Source organism: Triturus cristatus, chromosome 1_2 (genome assembly GCF_964204655.1).
Source record: "Triturus cristatus chromosome 1_2, aTriCri1.1, whole genome shotgun sequence".
Taxonomy (NCBI): Eukaryota; Metazoa; Chordata; class Amphibia; order Caudata; family Salamandridae; genus Triturus; species Triturus cristatus.
This window is the reverse complement of record NC_140580.1, coordinates 608,789,633-608,816,973: the sequence shown is the minus strand read 5'-3', so window position 1 is coordinate 608,816,973 and position 27,341 is coordinate 608,789,633. Positions and strand designations below refer to the sequence as shown.

Sequence of the window (27,341 nt, the reverse complement as noted above, 5' to 3'; positions counted from 1 at the left end):
CCCTAATCTAGGGGAACTCGCCACCTTGTGAGGCCCACTGAGGAGGGGCTCCTTTTTGGAGATCCTTTTGTGAAGAAGTTGGATAAATCGGTAAAAACCTTCACTGGTTTGGATAGTGCTATTAATGTTCAGCCAAACACTTTCCGCTGGAAAAATACTTAGGTGGGGACACTTCTCCACACTCTCCAGCAAAGTCCCTAACCATGACCCCAAGGCATCAAGGCTTGCACCAACAGGGAGTCAGGCAGGACCAATCTTTTCAGCACCAACCTTTTCAAGATTCAGGGCTAGTGACAACCACATCAACAGGGGAAATTTTAGCTCTAATGAGGAGGTTCAACATACCTACATTTGCAGGCGAGTCATATCAATTTTTCCCAGTAAGATCTAGGTAAGAGGGTCAGGGGCCGACAGATAAAAGACTTTCTATACCATGGGTGTGTGCTGTGCCAAGATACCCCAAATCCTGGAAAAGGTCAGGCTAACATGTGAAGTTATTTAAAACACCACAGCCAACATCACATCTCAGAACCTTGTATATTCCTAACAATGCGGACTGTCATGGTCAAGCTATTTAGAAGCTGCCAAGCCTCTTCCCTGAACAGGAGAGACTTTTCAAATAATATTTTTCTTGTTCAGAAGAAAGAATGAGACTACTGGCTCATGATAAATCAGACGTCAACAGCTGGTTACTTTACAGACATCTCAGGATGGAGGATATCTATATTTTGACAGATCTCCTAAGAGAAGAGTATTGGATGGTACACCTAGACTAAAAAGATGCATCCTTAAGGTTTCTGTATTTCCTCTGATACTGCTGGTTCCTGCAGTACCAAAGGAAGGGTCGGACATACAAATTCACCTCCCTTCATTTCAGCAGATCATTCATGTTGAAAATATTTTTCCCTAGAGAAAGAGATTCAAGTATGTAGATACTTAATCATTATTTAAGTCTAAAAGGTGGCCAACACAAACCTAGAAAAAACAGATATTGTCAGGTTATTAGAAGTTTTAGGTAATGGACTTGTTTCTTGCTGATTAAACAAATTGCTCTGAAATTGGAGGGCGTTGTTGTAATTTAGATCTTTCAGGAGTATTAGATGTTAGCACTCTCAATATATAAAATTAGTGTTTTATAAAAATGATGCACCATTGAGGGCTAGCAACAGAATGATAATGCCATTTATGGCATGTTTTTAATGGGTCAGCTACAGTATGCTGTCTCAGAATGCAAATTCTAAAAGTATGGCAGTGAGACCACCTTGCTCTCATCCAGTATAGGTTCCATTTAACAAATTTGTTTAATTCGTTTCTTCACCTGCTGTAGTCAGGGAGTGAGATGGATATTGCGTGAGGCATGAACTGAGAGCTGCAGTTTCATTTCATCAATCAGGGGGCACATAAGCATTTAAGATGTTTTGGAATGTAAAGTTGTGGAACATAGTCACATTTACAACTTTTTATTGAAAACCTACTGACCATGCATCTTTGCAAATAAATAAACAAATACATAGCTATTTATGAAAGGCAAATAGGATGGTTTAATTAGACCACATACACCCTACGTCAGGTAAAGGATGGTGAAATGGAATGTTTGAGAGCTGAATTTAAGAACTGCAGATGTTCATTCTGCAACATTTAAATATAAAGTATGCAATTATAGTTTTGTTTCGTTTGTTTCAGCTTAACGATGCAATGCTGCTAGATTAATAACATGGGTTGTAGTAGGTGGGGAGAATGGTAAAAAGACTGAGCTGGATTTACTTCTGCATTATATTTCTAGAGTCAGGGATTCTGAGTTAACTCTGAATGTACCTTTGAAGGCTTTTGTTTTAGCTTTTTGTAGTAACGTCTGGTCAGTACTGTTAACCAGCAGCATGTCAAAGTAGGTGGACTATTCACATTCATTAATTTAGAGGGCTCAGAATCGACATTCTTTCTTAGATTCTCTATGTTGAATTTGTTGTTACATGAATTGAAAAACAACTATGCATATTATTGTAGCCTACATCTCAAATAAATTACTAAATTCCTGATCACAGAAGGAAGAACCAACTTTAGACGAGCTGCAAGTTGACAAAGTGGTAATATACAGAAAATATTTAAAGTAAGCGATCCAATTAAACTTTAATGGTCTATTAACGTGTAAGAAATAGCACTACAACCATTTAGTTTCAGTTTAAGTTAAAACAGAACAATCGACAAAACTAACGGAAGGACAGAGGCAGCAAAGGACTCACTCGCAATACGCAGTGCCTCATGCTCGGCCAAACAAGTGGTTTCTTCCGAAGTGCTTGTACTCTGTTGCGCCTTTCCATCCTCCATATCCCCTGCCTGCATAGTCCTCTCTGTGTGGAGGAGCAAAACTATCATGTTGTGATCTGATTGGACGATGCTAAAATCTAAGCAACAACACAGGTGTCCATGAATTAAGTACCACAGCTAAACTGTGTTTCTAAGCTACTTTAAACCAAAAATAATTGATTCAGGTGTTGTATATAAACTTTAAACGTCCAGCTGTCCATAGCAAAACAAGGTAATAAGTAAACTACAAAATACTGTTTACATATAGTACTGAGAAAACATTACATTGGTGGCAGTGAAATAAGTAATAAAATATATAACTCTTGTAGAGAAAAGCGTCCCAAGTGATTGTTCTTTTAATTTTGTTTACATTCAAAAGTGAATACAAATACTGGAAAACATTCACTTCTGGTTAAATAAAAAAAACTAGTATCAAAACGGCTAAAAAGAAGTCTTGTGCATTGTATAAAACAGATGGGTTAAACGGAAAACTCAATCTTTCACTAGAAGAAGAGCAAATTAAAGGTACAGATTATTTCTTGGATGGCTGAGCTGGTGATTGGACACATGCAGACAACTGAAGGAGTTTCAGACTAATCAGGTAGTAAAACTGATCTCCAAAAGAAAGGAAACCATGTCCTCCTGCGTTTATTGGAGATAGTACTACCACAAACAAACTAGGAACGGTTACTCACCTGTAGTAGCTCATTTGTTCCGCAGACGTCTCTCCATACAAAACTACACTGTGTCTTGGGATGGAAGAAGAAACTGAATTAGTAAATTAAAAAGTAAGTTACTTACCATTGGACATGATCCGGTGGGCACAATCTGGCCAGACTCATCCCCTTGTGAATGCCCCCTCCCCAGGTGCTATACTGGATATCAAACTTTTCAAAGGTGGCACTATTCACTGCACCTAGCACTATTCACAGAAGCAATGACACGGAGAGGTATAGAGGTGCCACACCTGCTCACTGAAGTCAGCTTGCCTTGAAACTCATCTGCACCATCAAATGTACATCTTTCTGTGACTGACAGATTGTAGTGTGACAGTGTGGAAAATCTACTTTGAGACCTTTTGGAAGCCTAAATGCTTAATGACCCTTTTAGAACTGCAAAGAGCATGGGAGCCGGGAGGTCAGTGAGGAATATGAGACAAGATAAAGTAAGTAACTTGTTCTTCTTATGGATATATCCAACCACGGATCCATTCAGAATAGATACCAAAGTAGCATTTCCTAAAAGGTAGTGTGTCTAAGGAGTGGACTTACACCAGGATCTCCTGCAGCACAGAAATGGTGGAACTGGCCCTCGCTGTGGACTTGATTATCGAGACAGTAATACCTGATGAAGGGGGTGGAGGAGGGGGGAGGGGGTGATGTAGCAGCCTGGCAGATGTCCAACATCGGAACACTTCTTACCAATGATACAGTGGCAGCCTTGGCTTCAATGGTGTAAGCTCCTGGAAGGCTCCTTCTTAGTCAGAGCTCAGCATGATTAAATACAGAGAACGATCCAAACGATTAAGATCCGCTTCTGGGCACCATCCTCTTCCTAGCAACAGCAAGCCAATAAATACTAATAATCTTTGTGTGTTCGATGGAGAAAGTAGAACCAGAGGGATTTCCAGTGCCATGTGCAGGGACGGCCAGGAGCCGTCAGACGCACATAAGCACTGCAGTGTCAGACAGCTCCCGGCCATCTGACGCAGGCAAGAGGTTAACAGCGAGAAAATCGCACAAGGTCAAATTACTAAACTGGCTATGTAGACCAATTAGCAGGACGCTATAAAAATAGCCCCCAAAGAGGTTCGCCAAGCTGTTGAAACCTCAGGATGATTCTCTTTTTCCAAGTTTACAAGGCAGAGCGGATGAATCAGACCTCTACCACGTCAAAGAGAATATTTTTTCAGTATTTTATGGTCAGTGGTGTTTATTAATTTGATATACCATTGGTACAGAACCATTTGTGTGTCACGTTATTTAATGATACTTCCTAGGTAATCAGGGGTAGAATAATCTAGCTAAAAGGCAAGGTTTTATTTCCCTACAGAACCGTTTGTTATATAACATTCCCCCAGGTTCTGTGGGACACTGGGTAACCCCATTACAATTAATGGCCTGACCGCATCCATGGCGTGGGAAAGTGACATCCATCCACTAATAAGCACACTAAAGGCAGATGTTAGGATGCGGTCTGCCCACCAAGTCCCCAATGGATCGCTCAGCCATTTTCAAAATGTCTCCTTGGCTAGTTTCTTACATGGAGAAATTCCCTCTTATACCTATTGCTATTATAGAGCTAGATTTAGGCAGGCCCGCAGTATGCAAGTTAATGTTACTAATTCGCCACAACCTCTGATGCCTATGTTTGGCTTGGTATTATAAAATCTATGTCGGTGAAATGGAGTGTAATGTCATCCATATAGTACTTTACAAAGTCGCTCCTACCGTTGAGTATGTTGAGCAAAATGATTTTGTCTCTGCAGTATGCCTGCACTCTGAAATTGGTCCTCTTCCTTAGTACTGAATATTTCCTCCGGGTCAACTGATGTGAGGCCCAGTTTAAAGTCTGCAGTTTTTCATATAAGAAATATTATTCTGTAATTAGCGATTATATGTGACAAGTTGTCCTTGTGGTCCCATTTATTTGTGAATGACAATTGAGCATTTTGATCTAAATGCGTTTCTTGCAGCATCACTACATCTATGCTGTGTCTAAATAAATCTGTATCAGTTTCATCTTATTGTTTTTATATGTTTATTAGGTAGTACCCATTCATTTCCTAAAACTACAAGCGAATATATTATTGCATGTTAATTTTCTTTCTACTCACATGGCCTGTGCACACTGTATCAAACAGAAGACTTTAAAACCTTTCTAGGTACAATCGTCATGTTCAAGGTAGTAGCCAGAAAATTAAAATAACACCAACTTAGATCCATAACTCGAATGTTATTCGGTGAGCTAAGCAGGTAAGCCCTACCCAGTCTAGACAAAGTCCCTTATTAACGCATTCCGTTCATCTTTGAGCATTTTATGTAATCATCCATCTATACGCGTTTTCATACTTTCATCCATCCTTTCACCATTCCATCCATCCACCCATTCATTATTAGTTTTCCATCCATCCACTCACACTTCCAAACATTCATACATCCTTTTACCCAGCCCTTCATCCATCCTTGTTAATCTATCCACTGATTCGCCCTCCTTTTATCAATCCAGTAACCCATCCTTCCACACCTCCATCCAGGGGGCCATATAGCCATTCACCCATTCATCCAGACTTTTAGCATTCCAGGCACTCTCTCACTGATGCAAATATTGTTTTATCTTTACATCCGTCCATTCACTCTTGCATTCATCCTTTTTTCCGTTCCTTCTTGTCACTGTTTCTTCCTCATTTTCATATGCCCTTTAGTTCATTCTTCCTTATAGCCCTCTCACCCTCTCTTTTTCTCTTAATTTCTTTGTTGCAATTATCTTTCCTTGCTTGATCTTCATTATCGGCGGCCTGTATTTTCAAGACAGTTTGTATGCAGAGCTGCACATGCTCTTTTCCAACACCACCACCTTAAACAACTATAGTCAACAAATTATTGATTTAAAACTTGCACTGTAAGCATATGTTTGGTTGTTCTACCGGTTTCCTCTTTAATTACACAACTAAAGCGCTCCGATACCCTCTAGGGTCAAGTCCGCGCTATTTGAAACTTTATAAATAAATAAAACTACCCATATCATTTATCCGGCTCCTTCCATACATTAATTTCCAAACTCCGCACAAATCACATGCAGAGAAAATCCGTTTTTCATCAATGTATTGCATTTTTGACACTTGCAGCTATACACCATTCACTGGTTTCTTGCCTAATGTGCCACTACTCTAGAAAGAACTCTGAAAGAAAAGGCATGCAGTGGAAACTGTATTATTCAATACATCAATGCATATTTCCAGGCTCGTACCCTTAGATATTTAGAACAAAATCCGGCAGCTAACCATATGATGACCCCAATACATTACCGTTAGGTAGCCCTTCAGTGACCATTGTGTAATGAGTCAACTGACTTCGGTGTGCACCTAATAAAATCAATAGTAACTTCAGCATATTCACAGGCTGCAAAATAAGCCAGCATGGCACGACTTATAAAAGAGAATGAACTATAAAGATGCCCTGATGCAGATCATGGTTGAAGTTAATTTATGCTGCAACAGAGAGAAGAGTCACTTGCTCATGATATAACTACTCTGGCCAACCATGATACTTTCAGCTTGCCACTACTCACAATACATAAACAACTTATTGTTCTGTTTTAAAATGTTAAAACCAACAATGACCAGATTGCTAACTTGATTAAGTACAATTACCATAAGGACCCCTGCTAAAATGCGAGGTTTACTCCTAGGGTGACAAAATCTAAAGCGATATTAAGATGCACCATAACTCCAAACTACTGTTTTCATGTTTTCATCATCCATACCTGCCAATACAGACTAAGGGAGGGCACATAGGGGCATTCTGGGTTCAGGATATATTGAGAAGCATTTCACAAAAACGCATTCTTCAAAAACGTTAAACATAAATTTTCATTACAAACTGCATTTATAAAAATGAACCCTTGTAACGGAATACCACATTTGCGACAGTATGCATCCAAAGAGCCAAGCTGTAGTAATAAATTACCTTCCCAAGTATGTCAAGATCGCTATTCTAAGGTGTACTGTTGAACTGCGGTCTTCTAAGGATATCAAACATTCTATAATGTTTTTTGTTTTTAACACGTCATTGCCCTGAAAGCAGCTCTGGTGGCCATCTACATTTTGTTTATAGCCTTTCACAGGAAATTACTCATTATTACTTTAGAGAAAACAACATTACTTTCTCTGATTCTTAAGTCTGCAACAATTTCAAATAGTTGACACAATCCTTGTATTAACTTTGCACATACAGGAGGACTGACACTTGTTTAGGTCGAGCCTAGGCAGCACATGTACTGTCTCTTTTGAGACCTGCTGTATCTGCTCTATGGGCTTTGAGCACGCCCACAAATTGTCATTTTTTAGTTTATGTGACGTTCAGAAATGCCCATGGCTACTGGCTCTATTACTTGCAGGCTTTCACTTCTGGCCATTTAGGGTTGTTTCGGTTCACACCTTGATTCTTTTGCATCGGCTCTGTATTAATATTGTCATGCTATTCAGCTTTGCGAACAAAAAGAACTCAGCCAAGGCCTGTAAAGCACTTCCTAATTTCATTTCTTGTTTCTTTTTCCTTCCCCTGTCTACAGGGTTTTTGATGTTTCCTGTCCTCCGATGTTCCCTCCTCCCTGTTTTTATTATTCTTTTGGTTTCTCTGTACATTAAAAAAAATTCTCTTGGAAGGACAGTTCGAACATAAGTAGGCATGAGCATCAGTGCTCTATTGCTGCCCTCCAACACCGGGACTTTAAGCATTCACTCAAGAATCGGTCACTATCAACTAAAGCCCAGGAATGTGGTCTGCTGAAGGCTGATTACTTGACAGCTAAAGGCATGGGAACTGAGCAGGCATCTTAACAGTAGCTGGGCTCAACTTCTGGTAGCAATGGAAGCATATAACATACCTACTTGTCAGACTAACAAGTAGGCCTGTGCCTCTTTTAGTCATTCTTGCTTCGCTAGTGTATGTTTTTTTATTCTGCTGACTGATGCCTCTAGTTTTATTCTAGATTTTATCAGGTTGTTAAAACCTACTTGGCAGCCTCACTTTTACTTCCCAACATGGCAGACAAACTTTTAATGTAATAGGAGGAGGGTCGGGGTGGGGAATTGTCGTGTTCCAGATGGTTCCCCTGTATTTCAATATTCGCGCATCAGCTACTACCAAATCCTGTTGAAGTTCACATGGCAGCTTACCAAGCGTTTTTTACTGAATTCATAGGTAGAACTCTAAAGGGTCATGTGTTCGCATCATGTCAAATGGATTTTTTGCATCCCAGTTCAGACCAGATTGTAGGAGGTGTGTGTACATATGGATAGTACTGAATTAATCCACTGTCACAGATAACTAGATGTACCCTTGCCTGTTTTACATACGCGTTGTATTTCTCTTTTTCCAGTAGCCTTAACGGATACTCGAATTCAATGGAAAAATATTGCATACAATATGCAGGAACAGACTAGGGCAATTGATCTGTAGGATTGTTTTGTAATAGATAAGAAATGCAAGCTTCATGGCATGGGAACTTGATTTTCATTTCTCAGATGCTGTTTAGTTATTTTTCATTGGCTACCCACTGGCAGTGGAAGGAACAGTATCTTTAAAAAAGAGCAACATTGAAGATATTGCTAATGTCTCTGTTTTCAAAGTAGGCCTCTGTTCATTACACCTTTTGTGCCATTAGCAATTATTTGCATAGATCTGGTGGTCGGCAAGTAGAAATGCAGATAACTAAATGGAGTAAAAGAATGAAAGAGTTTTTGTGATGGTAGCTATTTTTTGTTGCCTAATAGCAAAACTCATTCAGATGAAAGCAGGAACATGAAACGAAAACTTCAAAGTTAAGGTTAGCACAGTTAAAGAACCCAAATTACCTTGTATTTTATCATTAGACACGTCAATGGACTTCTAGCGTGGAAGCAGGTGTAAGTAAATACACGTTTTTTTTACACTATGTATGCGCTACTCCGTGTTTTTGATCGTGGATTTTATTCATCAAATTAGTTTTCTGGGAGTTCGAACAAAATTTTGATTATAAAATTAGGTGAAACAAACATAAAACATGTATTTGTCATTCCCGATTGCTTCTTTTGCACTTAGTCCTACATTGTTAAATGTTGTGTGTACTTTGTTGTTTTATGACTTGAATACATGGCATCCCTCTGACAGTACAACTCCTAACTCTTCTCAGACACCAATTGCTACGGTTTTGGCTGTAGGTCTGAGGGTCTTTGAGAGTAGGGATGGATAGGTAGGCACGCCAATCTCAGAACATAGCGGTACAATGGTTGTGTGTGTGTTTACACTATGTTTCCTGCTTGTGTTTAAATGGCATGTTCAACTTCAGCACCCGTCGCTGCTCCCAGCTGCTCGTGTCTTAGGTGAGTGTTCAGCTTTGGCACGGCTCCCAGGTCACTTAATATCCCCAGGCCATGCTAGTGGGTGTCTTAAGCTGCATGCACTATGGCTCACAGTCAGGGGTGCATTAAGTAGGTACGGCCATGCCAATCTTTGCACAAAGTGGTACAATAGATGTGTGCATGTGTTTACACTTTAGAGCACTGAGATTGTATGTTGTCAGTCTATGCAAACATGACAGTATTAGTGTGTGACACGGTTTGTGCAATAGGCCAGGGAGTTAGTTATATGTGTATATATGTGCTGTGTGGGCATAGAAATCGCATGTTTATCAGTCCAGGGAACAAGACACACTGATTGGACGTATATCGGTCTGGAATGGACACCCAATGGTAAGGCAGGGTGGGCTTGCTGGCCTTATCAGGTGTTAAAAACTGATTGTTGTAGGAATTACTTTGTTCAGGCTTTGTACAGCGGTCCTTGATGCCTCATACCCGAGGGTGGAAGGTAAACAGGCCGGGCCAAGCCAGCAGGACTGTGAGGGAGGCTCACGGGTGGCTGGTTACAGAGGCCACAGGTTTCGGTTCACATAATGGAATGGAAAGGAACCTTTTATAAAAGCAGCTGCTCTTTTAGCAAAAAATCAGATTTAGCCAGCAGGCACAGACTTTTATTTTATAATGCTCCTGCCTAATTAGCGGACCACCTTCATCGACACAAGTGTGGTAGGTAAGGACTAGTGCTGTTTACACGAGTCTCAAGTTGACAGGGATTGCTCTGTAAGTTAGTGAAGTATACAGCTCAACTTGATTGAACAACACTTATTGTTGTTGATGTTGCAGGTGTGCATTGTTGTGCCTTAGTTGACACTTTTGTGATTGATTGTTACACCCCAAAGCAGAGTGCATAAGGGGAAACTGCGTCTTTTTTTTCATTATCGTGTATGAAGCATAGATATGCGACTTCAGACTACCAGTTGTACAAAAATGACACTTTAAATAAGTACTTCTCAATGCAATACTATAATGTGCCTATTAATGCCAAAGCTTCCACCTTAAAAAACAGTAGATGTTGTAGCACCCAGGATAATGTGCTGCATGGCAAAATATTTATAGGTCCCAAAGGCGAGACATATTGGATATGCCAATGCTAGTTTTGAAAATGTGAGCTTTTCTAACAGTGCAGTTGTCACCACGCCTTAGATCACCTAAAAAAGTTTTAAGAAAGCAGTGCTGAGGAAGAGGCTCACTCTCCGCCCACAAGTTGATCTTCAACTCTATAAGCTTTTGAAAGGGTGTGGCTGTCTTGCACTTCTGCTTTGGCAAAGCTTCTGGTCAATAAAGTTGGCCTGAGTTGATTCAGGTGACCGGCAATAATCGAGGCAGAACTGTTCATTATGACATGTTACAACAAAGGAGTAAGCCTGGTTTATTTTACTATGAAAAGCATTTGTCAAAGCCAATAGGCCTAAAAAGCTGGATTTACATTACTCTGCTTCAAGCCTGCAGTTATTTCGCAGATGGATGCACACAGATGACAGCAGCAGGCAAGGATTTCAGTGCGGACAACCCCCTTGGGTAAACCTTGAGGTAGAAGATACGTACTGTGATAATTCCATTGAAGCACTCTTAGCAGGGCTGAATATTGTTTTGTCAACAGTAATTTTGTACATGCTTGTAATCTTATGACTAATGGTTGCCTTGTGGGAAAGCTTAAGCTCAATCCAGTAAGCCTCAATTGGTAATGGTGACAAGCCACAGATCAATGCTAAAGGCCTGATTGATTGAGAAAAGGTATGTCAGATGCCACAGTTCAAATGTGTTTATTATAAAATGTTACGATAAAGGCAGAAAGGTTGACTTCTTTATTATGAAAATCATATGCTAAAGCCAAAAGAAATTTATTGGGGATTTTCACCTTACTGTTTATACATTATGCCAGTGGTAACCTTTTGACTTCTGTGGACCATCCACTGAATCATTACTGGAAACAGGGGACCCCAACAAAGTCATTATTGGAATCCGGGGACCCGGCTTAAACAAGTTCAATGACCTCCGTACCACAGGTTACTAACCGCTGCACTACGCCATGTACAGTATTGTTCCAAGATAGGCACATGCTTCAATGATTGTTAATGATTATTTTAATGCAAGCATATATCGCCACCTTAAGGCGTCAGAATTTATTTTATTAATTTCATTATTTTGATGCATCTTGTATCTCCTTGTTGAGGTTGGGTGTCTGTGTTATTCCGGATTTGTGCATGACGAACGCAATTATAAGTCACTGGGCGCGTGAGTGCAAGCATGAGTGATAGAGGGCATGAATGATATCTCGAATGTCTAATCTAACCAGTGACAGAAAATGCACTCTCAGTTATAATCCAGACCAACTGGCATCGCCAGTGCTTGCTCTTAGACTGCTGGGGATTTAGTTGGATTGCAGGCACTTCTCTGTGGCAATTTGCAGCATGGTCATATGTCAAGTGCAACTCAAATCAAGCAACCCAAAGACGCTGAGCATGCATTCCGTTCTCTGCAAAACCACCATGGAAAGTCTCAAATAGATTTCAAAGAACTACTAGCACGAATGAAGGTTTGGTTTAGGATGGGAAATTAAGCCGCAAGGTGAGGGCTATTACTAGCCACTTGAACAAAATGAATGGATGTTTAAGATGGGTGGTGGTACGAATCTAATTGACTTCAACAGATTTGCTTTTCGAAAGCAGGATAGCGTTTTTCTCTTTTTATTCCTCTATCTTTGTCAAAATAACAGCCTGTTGCTGTTGTGTCGATTTCTTCGTTGGTTATCGCCTGGATCTTAGATGAAACGTTGGAGGTGTTATTTTTGTAAAACTGTATTTTCTAACCAAGCCATTCGAGCTCCAGATGAATAGTGATCACTCAAGATGCCATTGTTCAAGAGAGCACATGGCTAGCTGACCACTAGGTAGGACTGGTCTAGGTAGGACTGGTCCAGATAGTCGGAGTCCCAAAGAGCTGTACCCTGCTCTTTGAAATGCCCTTAGGGTTGTGTAGGTTGTTGTGAGTAAACTCAAATTACAATAACTTTAAAACGTACATGTAGAACATATTTATATGCAGCAGAATGCAATTCCCTTTGGACAATAGGAGACGTTTAAGTCCAATTTGTAACAAAAAATGTGCTTGGCCAGTTAAGCTGTTTAATGTTTTTTAATAAGGTCAGTGAGAGTTTTCATTTTAATGTTTAACTCATCATGAAACGAGTACTCATGTGTATTCATAAATGCCTTGTTACAAGAAACCACTTCTATGCTGCAAAACCTTTCTTGATTATTTTGTATTTTTTTGTTTAAAGTTTATAGCTATTGTTCGCACCACTTTCTTATTTAACATGCTGCCAGCATGACATACAATTAGAACGAAAAAAAAAACAATAACCCCAGCACACATTTCATATAACGGAATGACAGCAGTAGCAATCGTATGTCATTAAAGTACAGGAATTCTTGAAATGTATTTTCTATTGTCCTTTATTCTTCTTCATTGGCTCCTTGGATTTCAGTATTGTAATACAGGTTACAAGCCATACAGGTAATAAGCCAACACGTGTTTCGACGCCAGCATGGGGATTACCCCGCGACTTTTTGAAGGCTCCTGCGTTAAGTTCTTTTTTTAGTGTGGTGATAATTCCAACTCACACGTTTTGTAGGTACATAGTTAGGCCTCTGAGTCAATATCCAGAACCACAAACTGGTCTGGTGTCGTGAGTAATGCCGGTGAGCTCACGTCGTGTATCCTGACGTGTCCTCGAGTGTGAGTGACCTACAAAACATGTGGGTTGGAATTATCACCACACTAAAAAAAGAACTTAACACAGAACGCAGGAGCCTTGAAAAAGTCGCGGGGTAATCCCCTTGCTGGCGACGAAACACGTGTTGGCTTATTACCTGTATGGCTTGTAACCTGTATTAGAATACTGAAATCCAAGGAGCCAATGAAGAAGAATAAAGGACAATAGAAAATACATTTCAAGAATTCCTGTACTTTAATGACATACGATTGCTACTGCTGTCATTCCGTTATATGAAATGTGTGCTGGGGTTATTGTTTTTTTTTGTATTGAAAATGTGGCAATTGTTGCATTAACTTGCGAAGGCTAGTCGTTCTCCCCACCTTTCAGCACCATCAAAACACTTAGTAGTTGAAATCTAGATAGGGAGTGAATTCACCCTTGGAGCGCCATCACCCCTAAATAGCATACCACTGTCCAATAGTAAGTTACAATTAGAACGTTTAGTTTTTTTGGGGAAACGAATTTTCTTTTGAATGAACTGCCTGGTTCCTGTATGGTATGATCTTAATTTGATGAAGAGAAAAAAAAGAGAGAAACACAGCAACAAATGTGAGAAATATGCGCGAATCTGGCTTTCCATCAGGTACACAGCAAATGGGTCAGTTTTACTCAACACTCCTCTCAAAATAAAATACAGTGCCAACGATACACAAACCTCTACCAAGCTTCACCTACACGGTATGTCATGATCAGTAAAATCAGCAGTGACATGCCCAAAGGCGGCGGCTTGGCAAGTGGATCCAAGGGAAAAATAAATTATAAAACATAAATAGCTTGAGTTATATAAAATAAACACTGATGTTGAGAAATATATTGTTTCAATAGTGCCTACCTCAAAACGATCCTTATTTCCCAAGTAACCTATCTGATTCCGGCGCACAAAAGAGTCGAGTCAAGTATCAAACTTTAAAACCTTATCTAGACCCTTCCGTCTTTCGTTTGTCAGTGCAGGTATTAAAAGGCCTACTCATTACAGATTACATTCCTAAACTGGCATCAGCGTTACGTTTTTCACAAATGTACCGAGGCGCATCGCTATCTGATGTATGATGACTGGTTGGGGCATCGATGATGTTGAAGAATGGCGTATACAATGAAATGGTCCCCAACCTATGAATTCTTATGTGCTTGTAAACCCTGAAATGACACTCTGCCGTTGGCAAACATTTAAGCAGTGCATCCAAAATACGCTCTATGTGAATTATTTACATATCTGTGAACAGGAATCATTTGTGAAACACAAGCCAGCGTTCCAGTTTTGTGGATATATCTAATTTAGCCATGTTAACAAATGTAATAGCAGAAAAACACACGTTTGGAAAAAGGCAGGCCTATCTGCTATGTATATATGCAGCTGATTTTATTAAAACTTTTTTGCTTTCTTGATAACATAAGTTACCGGTTTTTAACAAGGCTTTTGTTATGATCAAATAGAACTTTATTTTTTATGGTTCATTAAAGAAGGATTAAATACGTAGATGTTACTATGTATCACCAAATGCAAGACTTTATGAATAATAACGAAAATGAAATATTACTAATATATGTTTACCAGATATGCTCCTGTTTATCCACTCCTCTGTTTTATAGTGGGATACTGGACCACCTTTTGTAGGGGTTCTCTGGGGGTTTTCCGCCGTACTACTGATAGCTCTCTGTGGAGTCTGTGTCTCATGTTGCACTTTCGTTACAGTAGTGTTTGCATCTTCGAGGTCAAGAAAATCATCACTAAAATCTTCACTCAGATCATTTTTATCCGAGGACGACAAAGAGGATATAGAGATCTCATCTACATCATCACTGAAGTACTGAACCTTAGAGTCATGTGTTTCCAAATCCTCGCTGGGCGTGTGGTCTGTGACCTGATGGCTATTTTCCATTAAGGCTTTCTGTTCGTCAGTTACTCCACCCCTATTGCTATGTGAAGGTTCTGCTTTTTCCAAGATGCATGAATTAACAGAAGAGCTTAGGGTGCCATTAACTACCATCTTGGAAGCAAACTGTGATCTGTTGGGTTTCAGTAAGGAGGGGCGGGTCATTTGGTATCCCAAAGGAGTTGCCAATCCAGATCCATTGGGCAACCTGGACTTTTTCAAACCAGAAATAGGAGCAGCTGTCCGTGCTAAATTAATTTTCATATTAGGCTCTGAAGCAGTGGGTATTTCTGATTGCCTAGCGCTTCTGGATAACAAATTTGTCCTTTGAAATTGACGGATGGTTGCATGTTGATTTTGATAAGGTTTTGTAAGATCCACTGCCCGGTTGAAGGAATGCGATCTGGTAAGGGATGCAGTGGGAATCATGGAGTTCTGAATGGAATGTGAAAAGCTCTGTGATCTTATCATTCGTTCACAGGAAAGTGACTTCATAGAATCTGTGGCTTGTGCTAAACCTTCCTTCGAACTGCTCCTGACAGTCATAGAGTTAGCTCTGGGTCTCTGTAAATCAATAGGTCTATTTGCAAAAAAGCCATTCACTTGTGGTTTTGGAGGATGCAATACAGAATAGGAAGTCCTTCCTAAAAAGGTGCCTTTGGTAAATTTAGCAGAATGAGATAACCCAGGAGAAGGCTTTTGATTTAGCTCTTCCGGAGGAGAAACAAACATGTTTGCTGGATGTTGCATTTTTGATACCCCCGAACAGGTGTTCTCTAAAACCTTTCTGGGTGCCTCTTTCCCACCACCACCACCTTCAAGTCGTACATATTTCTTATTGTTAACGCCTTTCTCCATCTGATTACAGGGCGGATTAACCGATGCCACTGCATTCTGATCATTTGTTGACTGAATACTTGCTTTCTTACAGCTAACAAAAGCGGATGATGTTGGAGCAGTGCCATTCTGTTTCATGCATCCTCTGCCATTATTCTCATTGGAATTCCCCAAAACGCCAACGGGTGAGCCATTCGCCATATGCTGCAGAAGGCTGGATTTTGGTCCGCTGAACTTCGGCAACCTGGAACCCAGAGAGGGCCGAACATGGAGTTTTTCTTCCATGTGATGTTAAGGGCATCTGTCCACTGAAGTCATCAATCTGCAAAGATAAAATGCAATAATGATAAACTTGAAATTGAAAAAGCACACAGCAAGCAACACAAAGCCACATTATTCATTTGGTAAACTGGTTAAATACCTTCGTCTGCAAAGATTATCACTGTATTTCTGGGTGTTTAGTTCTAGCTAAGCCAGCAGATGTACAGAAAACAGTAACAAAAATAAATAAATAGCATTCTATGAGCATTATTTGCATTACACATGAGCCACAGCAAGTCTATTTTTCATTGTGGTATGCTTTGCATGTCTAGTTTAATAAGTTATACCAAAGTAAAGATAGCTACTGTTCTAGCAACCACCACAACTTATCTATTTATCTTGACACATACAAACACCATTAAAAAAAACAATAAAAATTGGCACTTTGGGGTGGGAAAGTCTGTAGCTGGAGCATCCATACCCACTTCACTGGGAGTGCCTGGCTCTGAAAATGACTGCACATACATGACTAAACAGAACAGCAGCTCTAACAAACCAAGGAGACAGCAGGAGCAGAGAGGTCAAGCCTAGAGATGTACATGGGGCTCTGTTTTACAACTGGACCGCCATCATCCTTCCTTCCATAGCACGATTCTTTCAAACGGGATCCTGGGTTGTTTTTGCCTCCTCCTCGCATTCCCTTACCAAACCAACTCTATGCCTTGACAGGAGTAACACTGGTGTAGGTGAGGTTGGTCTGAGGTATTAACATCAGTGAAATACTTACGAGTTAACAAGCATTTGCTAAGTCCAAAGCTCTCACCTTTATAAAGTGAGTGATAAGCTACTGACTAGCCAACACTTGCTTGTAAAGCATTGTAAAAAAAAGTAAAATGATAAATACAAAAAAACACTAATGGTAAAGCAAACACACCTCAAGGTATCTTAAAACTGAACTTAGAATTCAATAAATTCAATCTTTATATCAGTGCAGTTTATTTTTCAAATTTCTCACAGGAATCGCTTAAGAGAATTTAAAGTCTGTTGCACGTAATCCAGCTTAGAGCTATCGTAGAAGACTGGTTGCAGGTACTTTATAGGCATAACGGCAAAAGTGTCCGAATTTGAAGATAAATGCTAGAAATTTAGGGCCAGATGTCCAACCATTTTTTGCGGTTGCAAAAGGGTTTTAGGCCCGTCTGCAACTGCAAAAAACGTGTGGTCCACGTACCAAACCAATTTTGTGGGTCGTTAATCAATTAGCGAATCGCTATACGGAAGGGGCATTCCAAGGGCGTCCCTTCCTAATAGCAACTCCAAAATCTATGTATGAATGTTTTGCGACCGCATTTGTGGTGGCAAAACACTCGCAGTTTACCACCCTTCTCAGAAGGATAGTAAGGCTCTCGCAAACAGGAAGAGGTCTCCAGGGGACCCCTTCCCCTTTGGGAATGCATGCGCAATTATTTTTTTAAGGGCAGGCAGTGATCCCAGGGACCACTGCCTGCCCTTAAAAAAATGAAACCGAAAAGTTTCATTTTTATATTTTAAATACATCCCGCTTTCCGTGAAGGAAAACCAGCTGCATTTGAAAAAAAAAACTGCTGTTTTTAAAAGCAGTCCCAGACATGGTGGTCTGCTGATCCCAGCAGGCCACCAACCATGGGAGTGCTAGCCATTCCCAATGGGGTCGCAAATTGCGACTGCCTCATTAATATTCATGAGGCATGCAATTTGCAACCCCATTGGGAATCGCAAACAGTGTCTCAGACACTGTTGTACATAGCATTTTGCAACTTGTCGCAATTTGCGAGTCGCAAAATGCTACGGTCGGACATCTGACCCTTAGTTTACAGAAGACTAGTAACTGGACACATGCCCTAGCCATTTGGTCCTCACAGCTGCCTGGGGAACACATTTATGGGCCCAGGAGAAGAGAACTTTTTCAGTCAACCCAATCACCTTTTGGCTCAAAGCCAGGCTGAGTTAGCGGTGCAGTCTGTATCAACAGTATCACTACTTGGAGTGGGTTTGTGTCAGCCTGTTACTTTTCATTTGTTAGCTTTCTTGTCAACCCATTTGCTTACCTATGTGATAGCTTTCCTTCTTTGTTTTTGTTTCTCCCTTCTCTGGAGCATAGTTTCTTTTCTGTTCTTTTGATTGCTTGACTTGTATCCTTTCATGGCTCAAATCAAGTAATTACTTTTTTTGTTCTCTGAGCACTCCAAGAGAGAGCATGTGTTTTCTTGCCAGCCACCTCATGTGAGTCTTTCCCAACCCATTCACTTCCCTATTCACCCAGTTTCTCCCCACCCATCCCAGCTCATCCATTAAAGGAGCAGCAAGATCTATTTTTACCATGCTGTCTTTATAAAATTGGGTTCCTTTTCTCTCCTGCTTTCCACGTGGCACGAAATCCCAGGCTTTGACACACAAAGGCGCTGGTGGAGGGGCAGGCTGCTACACTCAACTTGTGTTTGACGCAGAAAAGAGTGGAAAAATATATTTTCTCCCAGGGTGATCCATATATCTGCTCTCCCGGGCAGCTTCAGGAGCCAAATGGCTGGAGCATTTATTCTAGTTTCGAATTGGTTGGAAAGTAAAGCATTTTCCATTAAATTCTGCCACTTCCTCTGACAACTGTTATTTTCTTTTAAATCCGTGCCACTAGTCCTTTGTGTTTTTAAGTTAGGTCACATGTAATAGGCTTTTTAAAATCTGTTCTAAGTTTCCCGTGTGAAATGTAATAACTATATCATACCATTTATAAAGACTGAAACCAGTGATCAGATAAGCGTTCGCTTTTCCTCCAGACTTTCAATTTATTTTTCCTTTACATTTTTAACAATTCTTGCAAACAAGCATTGGCAACGCCAATATCTGAGCACTTGTATGACAAAGGTGTGAGACCTATTGGTTTTGCCAGTGCTTTTGTAATGAGTCATAATAACACACAACAACAGGTATCTAAGGGATGATCAGCCTTGAGTGTCCAGCATATGCACATTCTTTAACATTTTAAGCAATAATAAAAGCCGGTCTAGACTACAATTAATAACACGCAGAAGTAAAGCCAATAAATCTTAGCCTTTATTAGCCAAGCTACAGGCTTTGCCAACGCTTGTTTGGACCGGCAAATTATAAGAATAGGAGCAGCCAAGCTACAAATTGCAACTACCAGACTCGCCCAAAAATAAATAAACACAAGTCAAAGCAGTAATTTGGGGAGTAACGAGGGGAGTGGAGCAAGAAAAAAAAATTGATGGAAGGGGATGGAAGGGAAAAGAAGTGTGGAGTAGGGGACGAGCAACAGACCAGAGGAGTAGTGAATGGGGAAACACCACATGAGGAGAGAGCAAGCAAAGACATGCACTTTCATGGGATGCCAAAAAGAAAGTTAAAATTAAGTTCACTTAACGCAAGGAAGATCAGCAAGGGAAGGATACAAGTCTGAACAAAAACTGAAATCCTTCTGGGCGGGACAAATACAACAGTAGGGAGGAGAGCAATTGACTCGAGAGAAAACAACCAATCATGAATAAGAGGGTGACTTCCAGCCCCCTCTCAATATTGGAAGCAATAGTTCTGGTCAACAGACAGCTAAGGTTGTCTGTAGCGGAGACTTAAAAACCAAAGGGGCAGACATTCTCAAACAGGACCCTTTATCGCTCAGTGCCAAGAGGCCCCATTAGGTAGTGTGCTCAATGTAAATGTAGTGAGTCATTTTATCAAATTTGCAGCGTGTGGCATCGGCACAAGAATAGCAAGTGAACGCTAATCATAAGAGAGTTGGTACCTGGAGAAATTTACAACCACTTCACCTACAAATTGTGAATAGAAAAGGGTCCTAATGGTGTACTTGAACATAAATTATAAATATTTTGAATACAAAATATATTAGGTCTACATACAGGTTTGAAAGAGAACTCAAGAAAAAGGCTGTTACTTCAGGCTCTGTTACAGTACCTAACTGAAACAAACAGAATGCACCAAGCATTTTACTGGACTACAAAAACAATGTTACACCTAAGAGCCCAGCAAAGTTTGTTATAATGATATTGTAATCTGGAAAGAAATCCATAAAATATCACTTTAGGACAGGTAAACAACTTAGCTTGTCATGTGTACTATAAAAGTATTCATTATTCATGGGTATACACACAGACCTGCATGTAGGCAATATATTTTAAATAATGTGTGTTGAATAGACACTGTATTTTCTTGTCTAACTTGAAGATGCAATAAAACAGACCCTGCAGCAATTTCTCATGTCCCTCATGGCTCTACTAGTGCAAAAGATGCTCTTCACTTTATCGTTGGAAATACATGTCCTGTTATTGAGAGCTTCAGATAGTATAAGGCAATTTTATTTCACAATATCACTTGTACTTTTGTGGAGAGGCATAGCACAGTATAGCTATGATTCCCTGATGCACTGCTAGTTGTTGGAAAATAGTGTAACAGCTCAACAGTGCTCTCCTCTAACATCTGAAACCTACTCGCAACCAGGTATTCTGCCTGTTTTCTCACACCGACCATGGAGCCACGATGGAACAGGCCTGATATCCCAAACACATGGATGGGAACACTATTAGAGGTTAAGCTGAAAAAAAATCACTTGGTATTCCAGGTACTAGGCAATGTCTTTAAAGGGTGGCCTTATAAAAAAAAAATATTTAAAAAACGCGTATTCAGTATGACACAAAGCAGCATCATGTACATTTTCAAGTTCATAGGAATATATCTACGTCACGGTGGCAAAATGTTCCAAATATGAAGTATAAAGTTCTAGAAGAAAAGGTGCCTAACTATTGAAGATGCCAAAGTCTTGACAACCTTCTGAATGTGAACGTATACCGAAAAATATACTGTTATCTTTAACGTAAGTAAGCCACAACAGGGTAAAGTATAATAGGTACAATGCTCTTGATAATTTTACATCATAGGGACTCGCAAACGTTTTTCCAGGGGCCACAAGTTAGGGTCTAAGGTGTGCCCAAGGTTCACTGTTGCGTGGGAGTGGGGCTCTGTGGCAGGGGTAAAGCGTGCTTCGGGAAGCAAAGCATTTACATGGTGTGGTAAGAGAGTCATGGAGTTCTTTTGAGGGTTTCACTCCATACTGCCAACTAAATTAGCCACTAGACTCTAATAGAGTCCTAGATTTGGAAATACTGGGTTATGTTGAATATGAATAACTGTCCCTCTACCACACCTTGCGGTAAGTCTTCTCTGCTTCCTGTCACGACCTTGGGAAAGTTGAGTGAAAAAAGTAAGCAACTTGATTACTGAATTGCAATGAAATAGGATTGCACAATGTGAAACTAGAAGACCTGGGATCAGTCCTGGCTTCCCCACCTGACCAAATTGTGTGATCCTAGGCAATTGTTTTATTTTACTTTGCCTCCTTTTTTCTTCATGATCACATATAAGAGCACCTTGACATACCAGAGTTTAGGGTATACACTGTATAAAACCTTCTCTTGTGTTTGATTTAATAAACTATAATGTTTCAAGTAGAACAACCCAGGCCACCCAGTGGGCGTCCTATAACGAACCACTTAGCACGCTATTGGCATTGTTGTCAGGGTGGGAAAAGGCATGAATGTTTCTACATTCCTTTCTGAAATACACCACTTTTAAAATATTACTTCTCAATATATTTATATATTCTGATGTTCTAAGGTGAAATGCTTCTGCATGTTAATGAAATGCACGTTTTTGAATTGTGAGATTTTATCATATTTTTCCAAGTTTGTTGCAAGTTGTCTTAAAAATTGTGTTCCTAAAGTTAGGTGGTGCAAGATACCTTATTTGCTTCCTTTCTTTTGCTTCAATTATCGTGCAAATAACATTTGTCTATTCATTTAACACCTTTCTGCAGGTTAGTGCTCTCTGAAGTGAAAAGCAGTCTAGTGCTGTCGCTTAGTAGCGGGCCGCAAGTGAAGGTCAGGAAGGAAGCAAGCAGCCCTCAGGCCGTACTTTGAGTATTTCTGTTTTACATCCTGTATGCTGCCAGTAGCAAGTGAGACAGCAGATGTAACAAGGAAAAAGCTGCAATGCAAGAACCCAAACACTATGTTCTGTGTGGGGTGGATGAAAGTGTTGACTTGGTGGTACTATTTAACAAACAAGACAATAGAGACAATGAAGACTCAAGGTACCCAAAAGTTAGGCCTCTGCTATAAGGAGTAGGAGGAAATCCGCCTTTTCTGCGTGGTCACCCCAGATTTTTTGTGGCTTGCTGGAACTCCATTTTGCTGATTTTAGAACTCTGTACACTTTAACCCTGATCACCAGTGATAAAGTGTCTGTGAACCAGCTTTAAACATGTTTGAATTTGCATACTCCAAATTGGTACATATAACTTACTTACAAGTCTGTAGCTTATATATCAGAAAATGTATCCAGTACTGCAGCACGCATCGTACGATCCACTAAAGTGACAGGGTAAAACATGGTTTCAGGCCTACCACTGTAGCCTAACGATGGCAGTTTAAACATTACAATTCATCCTCTCTAAATAATCCTTTTCACAGCGCAAAACCTTCCTTTTAAGTAAGTCACCCCATGTAGGCCTTGTGGCCCAGCAAACAAGGTTGCATGGTATTTAATAGTAGGCCATGTAACAATTTAATGTTAACATGCCCTTACAGTGACAAGCACCCCAAAGCTATTTTTCCACTGTGGCAGGCCAAGCTGTCCTATGTAAAAAAATCAGAGTACAGAAGAAAATTCCAATATTGTATATCGGGAATGAGATAAGCTAGGAAAATAATTAAACAATTAATCTTAATTAGTGGGGAGTGTAATGTTTCATTGCGCCTGCAGAATTTTGGTCACTCCGTGTTACTCTTTAATGTGAAGTTGCGGCCAAATTCCGACAATCGCCCTGGGGCAAAATGTTTCTGTCATTAGGCTCAGAAAATGAGAACTGGCGAGCTAGATTTGGATTCCTGTAGCGCGATTTTCTAACGCGAATGGTAGCAGTCAGAGGGTTGCCGCTCAAGTATTTTGCTGCTGCTGCTCAAGGAGATTTTTTAACTCGAGTAGCTGCAAAATCAACTTGAAAGACCATGCACTCTTGCGCAATGCAGGGAGCAGTTTGCGCTGAATTTTTAGCACAGCTCATGCAACCGGGGCTAATTTGCAATGCGAGCTGCATATTTTCACCAGTCGGCGAAACTCTGTGGAGACTCGTTGAACTTTTATGTAACTATGTGGAATTCCACAGAGTGAAACTTCACAAGTTCCACTCGCACCTATTTTTAATAGTTGTTCAAAAACAAACTCATTTGTGAAGTCATATTTTTAATAAACAATAAGCAACAGTTACTTTTAGAAAGTTACCTTTTTCTTGCATGTAGTTCTTAGCGGCTAATTTACATTTGCTCTCAAACTTATCTCAGCCAGTGATTAGCTTTTGAACATGTATGAAAAATGTGTGAAAGGCTTCCCAGTAGTAAACAATCGGCTGACCTGAATACAGCAGAAAGGACTCCTCTAAACCTCATGGAATATGCAGAGGTGTGCTGTGAGCATCCTTTTTGACAGTGTCAAATCTTGCTTGGCATGTCTGCTGGGTTTACTTGAACGCTTGCTCCCTCTTGTACATAGGGCAAAGAAGTGGACACCAAGGGCCCTTAAAGCAAACCTCCTGTTCAAGCCACAGGAATATAACAACCTAAAAGAGGCCTGGAATTGACTCTGCTGTTTACCTCTGCTTGGCACCCTGGAAGTATCTTAAGTGCCTCCCCATAAGACCTGGGGCACTTTAGAAGTGTACTCATGTGGAGGACTAGGACATAATGGCCCAAGTCAGTAGATAAATCTTTGACCAGGACGAACCTGGTTGGTGTAGCCGACCCTCTCTCCATCTCGGTGAGCATTAAATTGCACCTATGTCCTGGTCTTCTGCGACCATGGGCGATCATTAGCACTATATGCTTTGTGATGCTATTCCTACTTAAAACTTTAAAAATCCATATCTCTAGTTCCCCTTGAATTGTCATTTTGGTGTAATTTTGTTTATTAAATTGTACTCTAATTCAGATTAGGAATTTTATTGGTTTGCATTTTTACTTTATTACTGTTAGGGTACTGTATAAATACTTTACGTTTTTGCCTTATATTGAGCCGACTACTCTGTACCATAGCTAACAGAGGGTAGAGCTTAGGTTAATTTAGTGACTTTGAGGGTTCACCCTGCCAAGGGTTGTGATTATTACTTGGAGCAGGGAATCACCCACCCAAAATAATGATTAATTTCTTACAGGAGGCAATAAATGTAAAGGTATTTCCTGAAGACAACACAACAGCTGCACCTTTAGTTCAAAAACTTCCAGGAGCAGACCGTGTACCCACAAGTACTGCTTGAGAAAGCATCAACTACAGAGGCAAAGAATCATGATTAGGAAAGACAGTCCTATAATTCTTTACTTGATGGAAATAAACCTATCCTGCATCTTTGCTGAGAATAGAAGGTAGATAATTGATTAGATTACTTCAGGACATCAGCAAAAACCAAACAGATAATACCACAACCAAACGTACTTAATGTAGCTGCCAAATGAATTCAAATCGCACTAAATACAACAGTTTTAAGCTAGTTAACAGTAAACTAAAAAATCCAATATTCTCTCTACTGTTTCTAGCCAATCATATTTTAATGAGGTTATGAAAAATTATTGAGGCCCCTCTGATCATATAATCAAACATAAATTACTAGATTACAGTGTCATATTCTGGGTGTTCCTCTCCCTAATTGTCCACTTCCATGCCGACTAGTCTTGCACCTTTACCACCTAACTGAAAGGGAGGCAGGTGCACATACATATATCGTGCGGCAGCTGCCACCCAGATCCACGTTTCATACATATGTCAATAAACGTCCTACCTGTGGTTGGAGGTATGATGGGGGAACATTATGGTAAGAGGGTATGAGAGCTAAACAGGAAATACTTCATGGCACATGCAATTTGTTCAAGTGCAGTTAATCCAGTGAACTTAATGTTTCATGAGAGGCATAATCATAGCAGAGGGGTGAAGAAATCTAGCCTGAAATACGGTGAGAAAAAAGCCATCAAAATGCAGGGGTCGAATAAATTCGATGCTCATGGGTGGTGAAATCAAGTTGATGGGAGCTGAAGCTGTGTGTCCCATGGTGAAGGCAGCGATTCAATGACCTACTGCAGAGACAGGAATTCCAGTGGCTTAGTGTGAAGACATCATTTCCCTGGTACACATAGAAATTGAATCCCTTATAAAGGGGGAAGGGTCTCTATTGCTAAGGGGGGCATGCAACTTATTTCTGGTATATGAAGTGAGCAGAAAATCTGTTACAGTGGCACTATTTCATGACTTAGCGGAGTCAGTCCTATCGTCACGACAGCAACCATGCCATAACTCATGGCAGAGACAATTATATTCATCGCAAGGGAAATTTCTTGATTCACATAGGAGCAGTTTTATGGGAAGCAAAATGTAATATCCTGTTTAAAAGCAATGCCATGGTTAGTTAGAGGGTTCTCCCAGGCCATCATGGCAATTCTCAGGCAGCAAATTCAAAATAATATGATGGCAACTGTCTGCAACAAACAGTCTCACTTTTCGAGTGAACTTTTGACACTTCATACTATAAAGAACTATATTGTGGGCGACATTTCACAATGCTCTAACATCAGTATTCAAGACGAGAGGATAGTTCAATGGACAAACTAACGTCATTTTATGAGCTTTTCGTGAGGAAGACATGGAGGTGATATAAATGTATCACTTTGCTTATCAGCTGTGCAACTTCTCATGAAAGGCACTCTTTATAAACAGTTTTACATAACATACTTTACTTAGCCAAACTTGGACAGGCAGAAGTGATGAGTAAAATGCAAGCTTCATTTAAGAGAAATCTAATGGTTGCTGAGGTGCTGGTGGCTGTTCTGGGTTTCACGGTTTTGAAAGTTACTTTATTTCTCATAGATTAAAATAGCATAACTAAAACTGGTCAAAAAGGCATTAGATACTGTTGAAATCTGAACCACACCACTAGGAAATTCCATTCCTCCCATTAACTCCCAAACTGCTTATTAACCACCAAAATTGTCGACTTTCCTGCCACAATTTCAAAAACCCACAAGTGTAAGAAAAGCGTGCCGAATAACTCCATTAATTGGAAACACAGACCACTAAGATATGCAGTGATCTGCAGATCACAAATTTGAATCCCAGCAATGCACACTCAGCCTTCCAACCTTCACAGGTCTGTAAATTAAGTATCATTAAACTGGATAACAATACATTTCTTACTACTAGTACTTATAAACAGCAGAAGTACGGTATTAAGTGTTACATAACAAATGCATGTTATTACAGAAAATCAAACAGTAGCTCAAAAAGCAGACTAGTCTTGTTTTAGTCCTGCTCCCAGAGTGATAATTGCTTTTAATATAGAGTGTGAGAAATACCCTTGCAGCCCAGTAATACCACCCTGTATCTCCAACATCTGCACCTTCAGGATAGACAAGGAGAGTGTGCCAGCTGCACTGCTGGCCATTGGGCCTAGCTTCCTCCTAAACCAATCGCCATATGAGTAGATTTAAACAAGCAGTGCTGATCTACAAGGTATACAACAATGCACTGCACAAACCTGCCCGTCACTCCTAGAACAGCCCATATAATAATTCCAGAATGCTCACAAATCAACAGACAGTTCTGCTATGCAGGTCCTCCTAGGTTAATGAAAATTGGAAAATAATGATCAACAACCAACTGTGCACTTTTAGAAGTTTTTTTTAGAACCTACATGATATGAACACTGGCATTACACACAGTTATACTTTCTCAGAGTCAAACTGTTTGTAATTGTACAGCTGTGATTTCATTGCGGACGAATATAGTCAATTTGATGTGCCAGTCACAAAACCGGAAGCTTAAGGTGGCAGCTCTCTGGTTTACAATACAATAGAGCCCTCATTACATTGATGAACAGCTAGCTATATTTTTAAACACTGATGGACAGTCGGTCCCTATCGTCCTATAGGCTGATGATGGCATCCTATTGTCGAAGACCGCTAATGGCCTGCAACAACTAATGAATTGCTTCATGGCAGTCATGAAGGCCAGGGAACTTCAAATAAATCTGAAGAAAACCTACACTATGACTTGCGGAGAGGGT

The 27,341-nt window shown here is 40.2% G+C and overlaps 1 protein-coding gene across 13 annotated transcripts in view; it reads right to left on the bottom strand.

The window, feature by feature from the left end:
• CCSER2 (coiled-coil serine rich protein 2) overlaps positions 1 to 27,341 on the bottom strand; it is a 574,371-nt gene that overhangs the window by 406,528 nt on the left and 140,502 nt on the right. For 7 of the 13 annotated variants that reach the window (XM_085607183.1, XM_085607220.1, XM_085607201.1 and 4 more), the window contains 2 exons: positions 14,755 to 16,235; positions 2,241 to 2,348 (listed from right to left, as the gene is read on the bottom strand). In XM_085607183.1, coding sequence (XP_085463309.1) covers positions 2,241 to 2,348; positions 14,755 to 16,198 — 1,552 coding nt within the window. In that variant the 5' untranslated portion in view covers positions 16,199 to 16,235. The remainder of the gene's footprint in view (positions 1 to 2,240; positions 2,349 to 14,754; positions 16,236 to 27,341) is intronic. The other 6 variants (XM_085607239.1, XM_085607272.1, XM_085607255.1 and 3 more) reach the window with 1 other exon arrangement.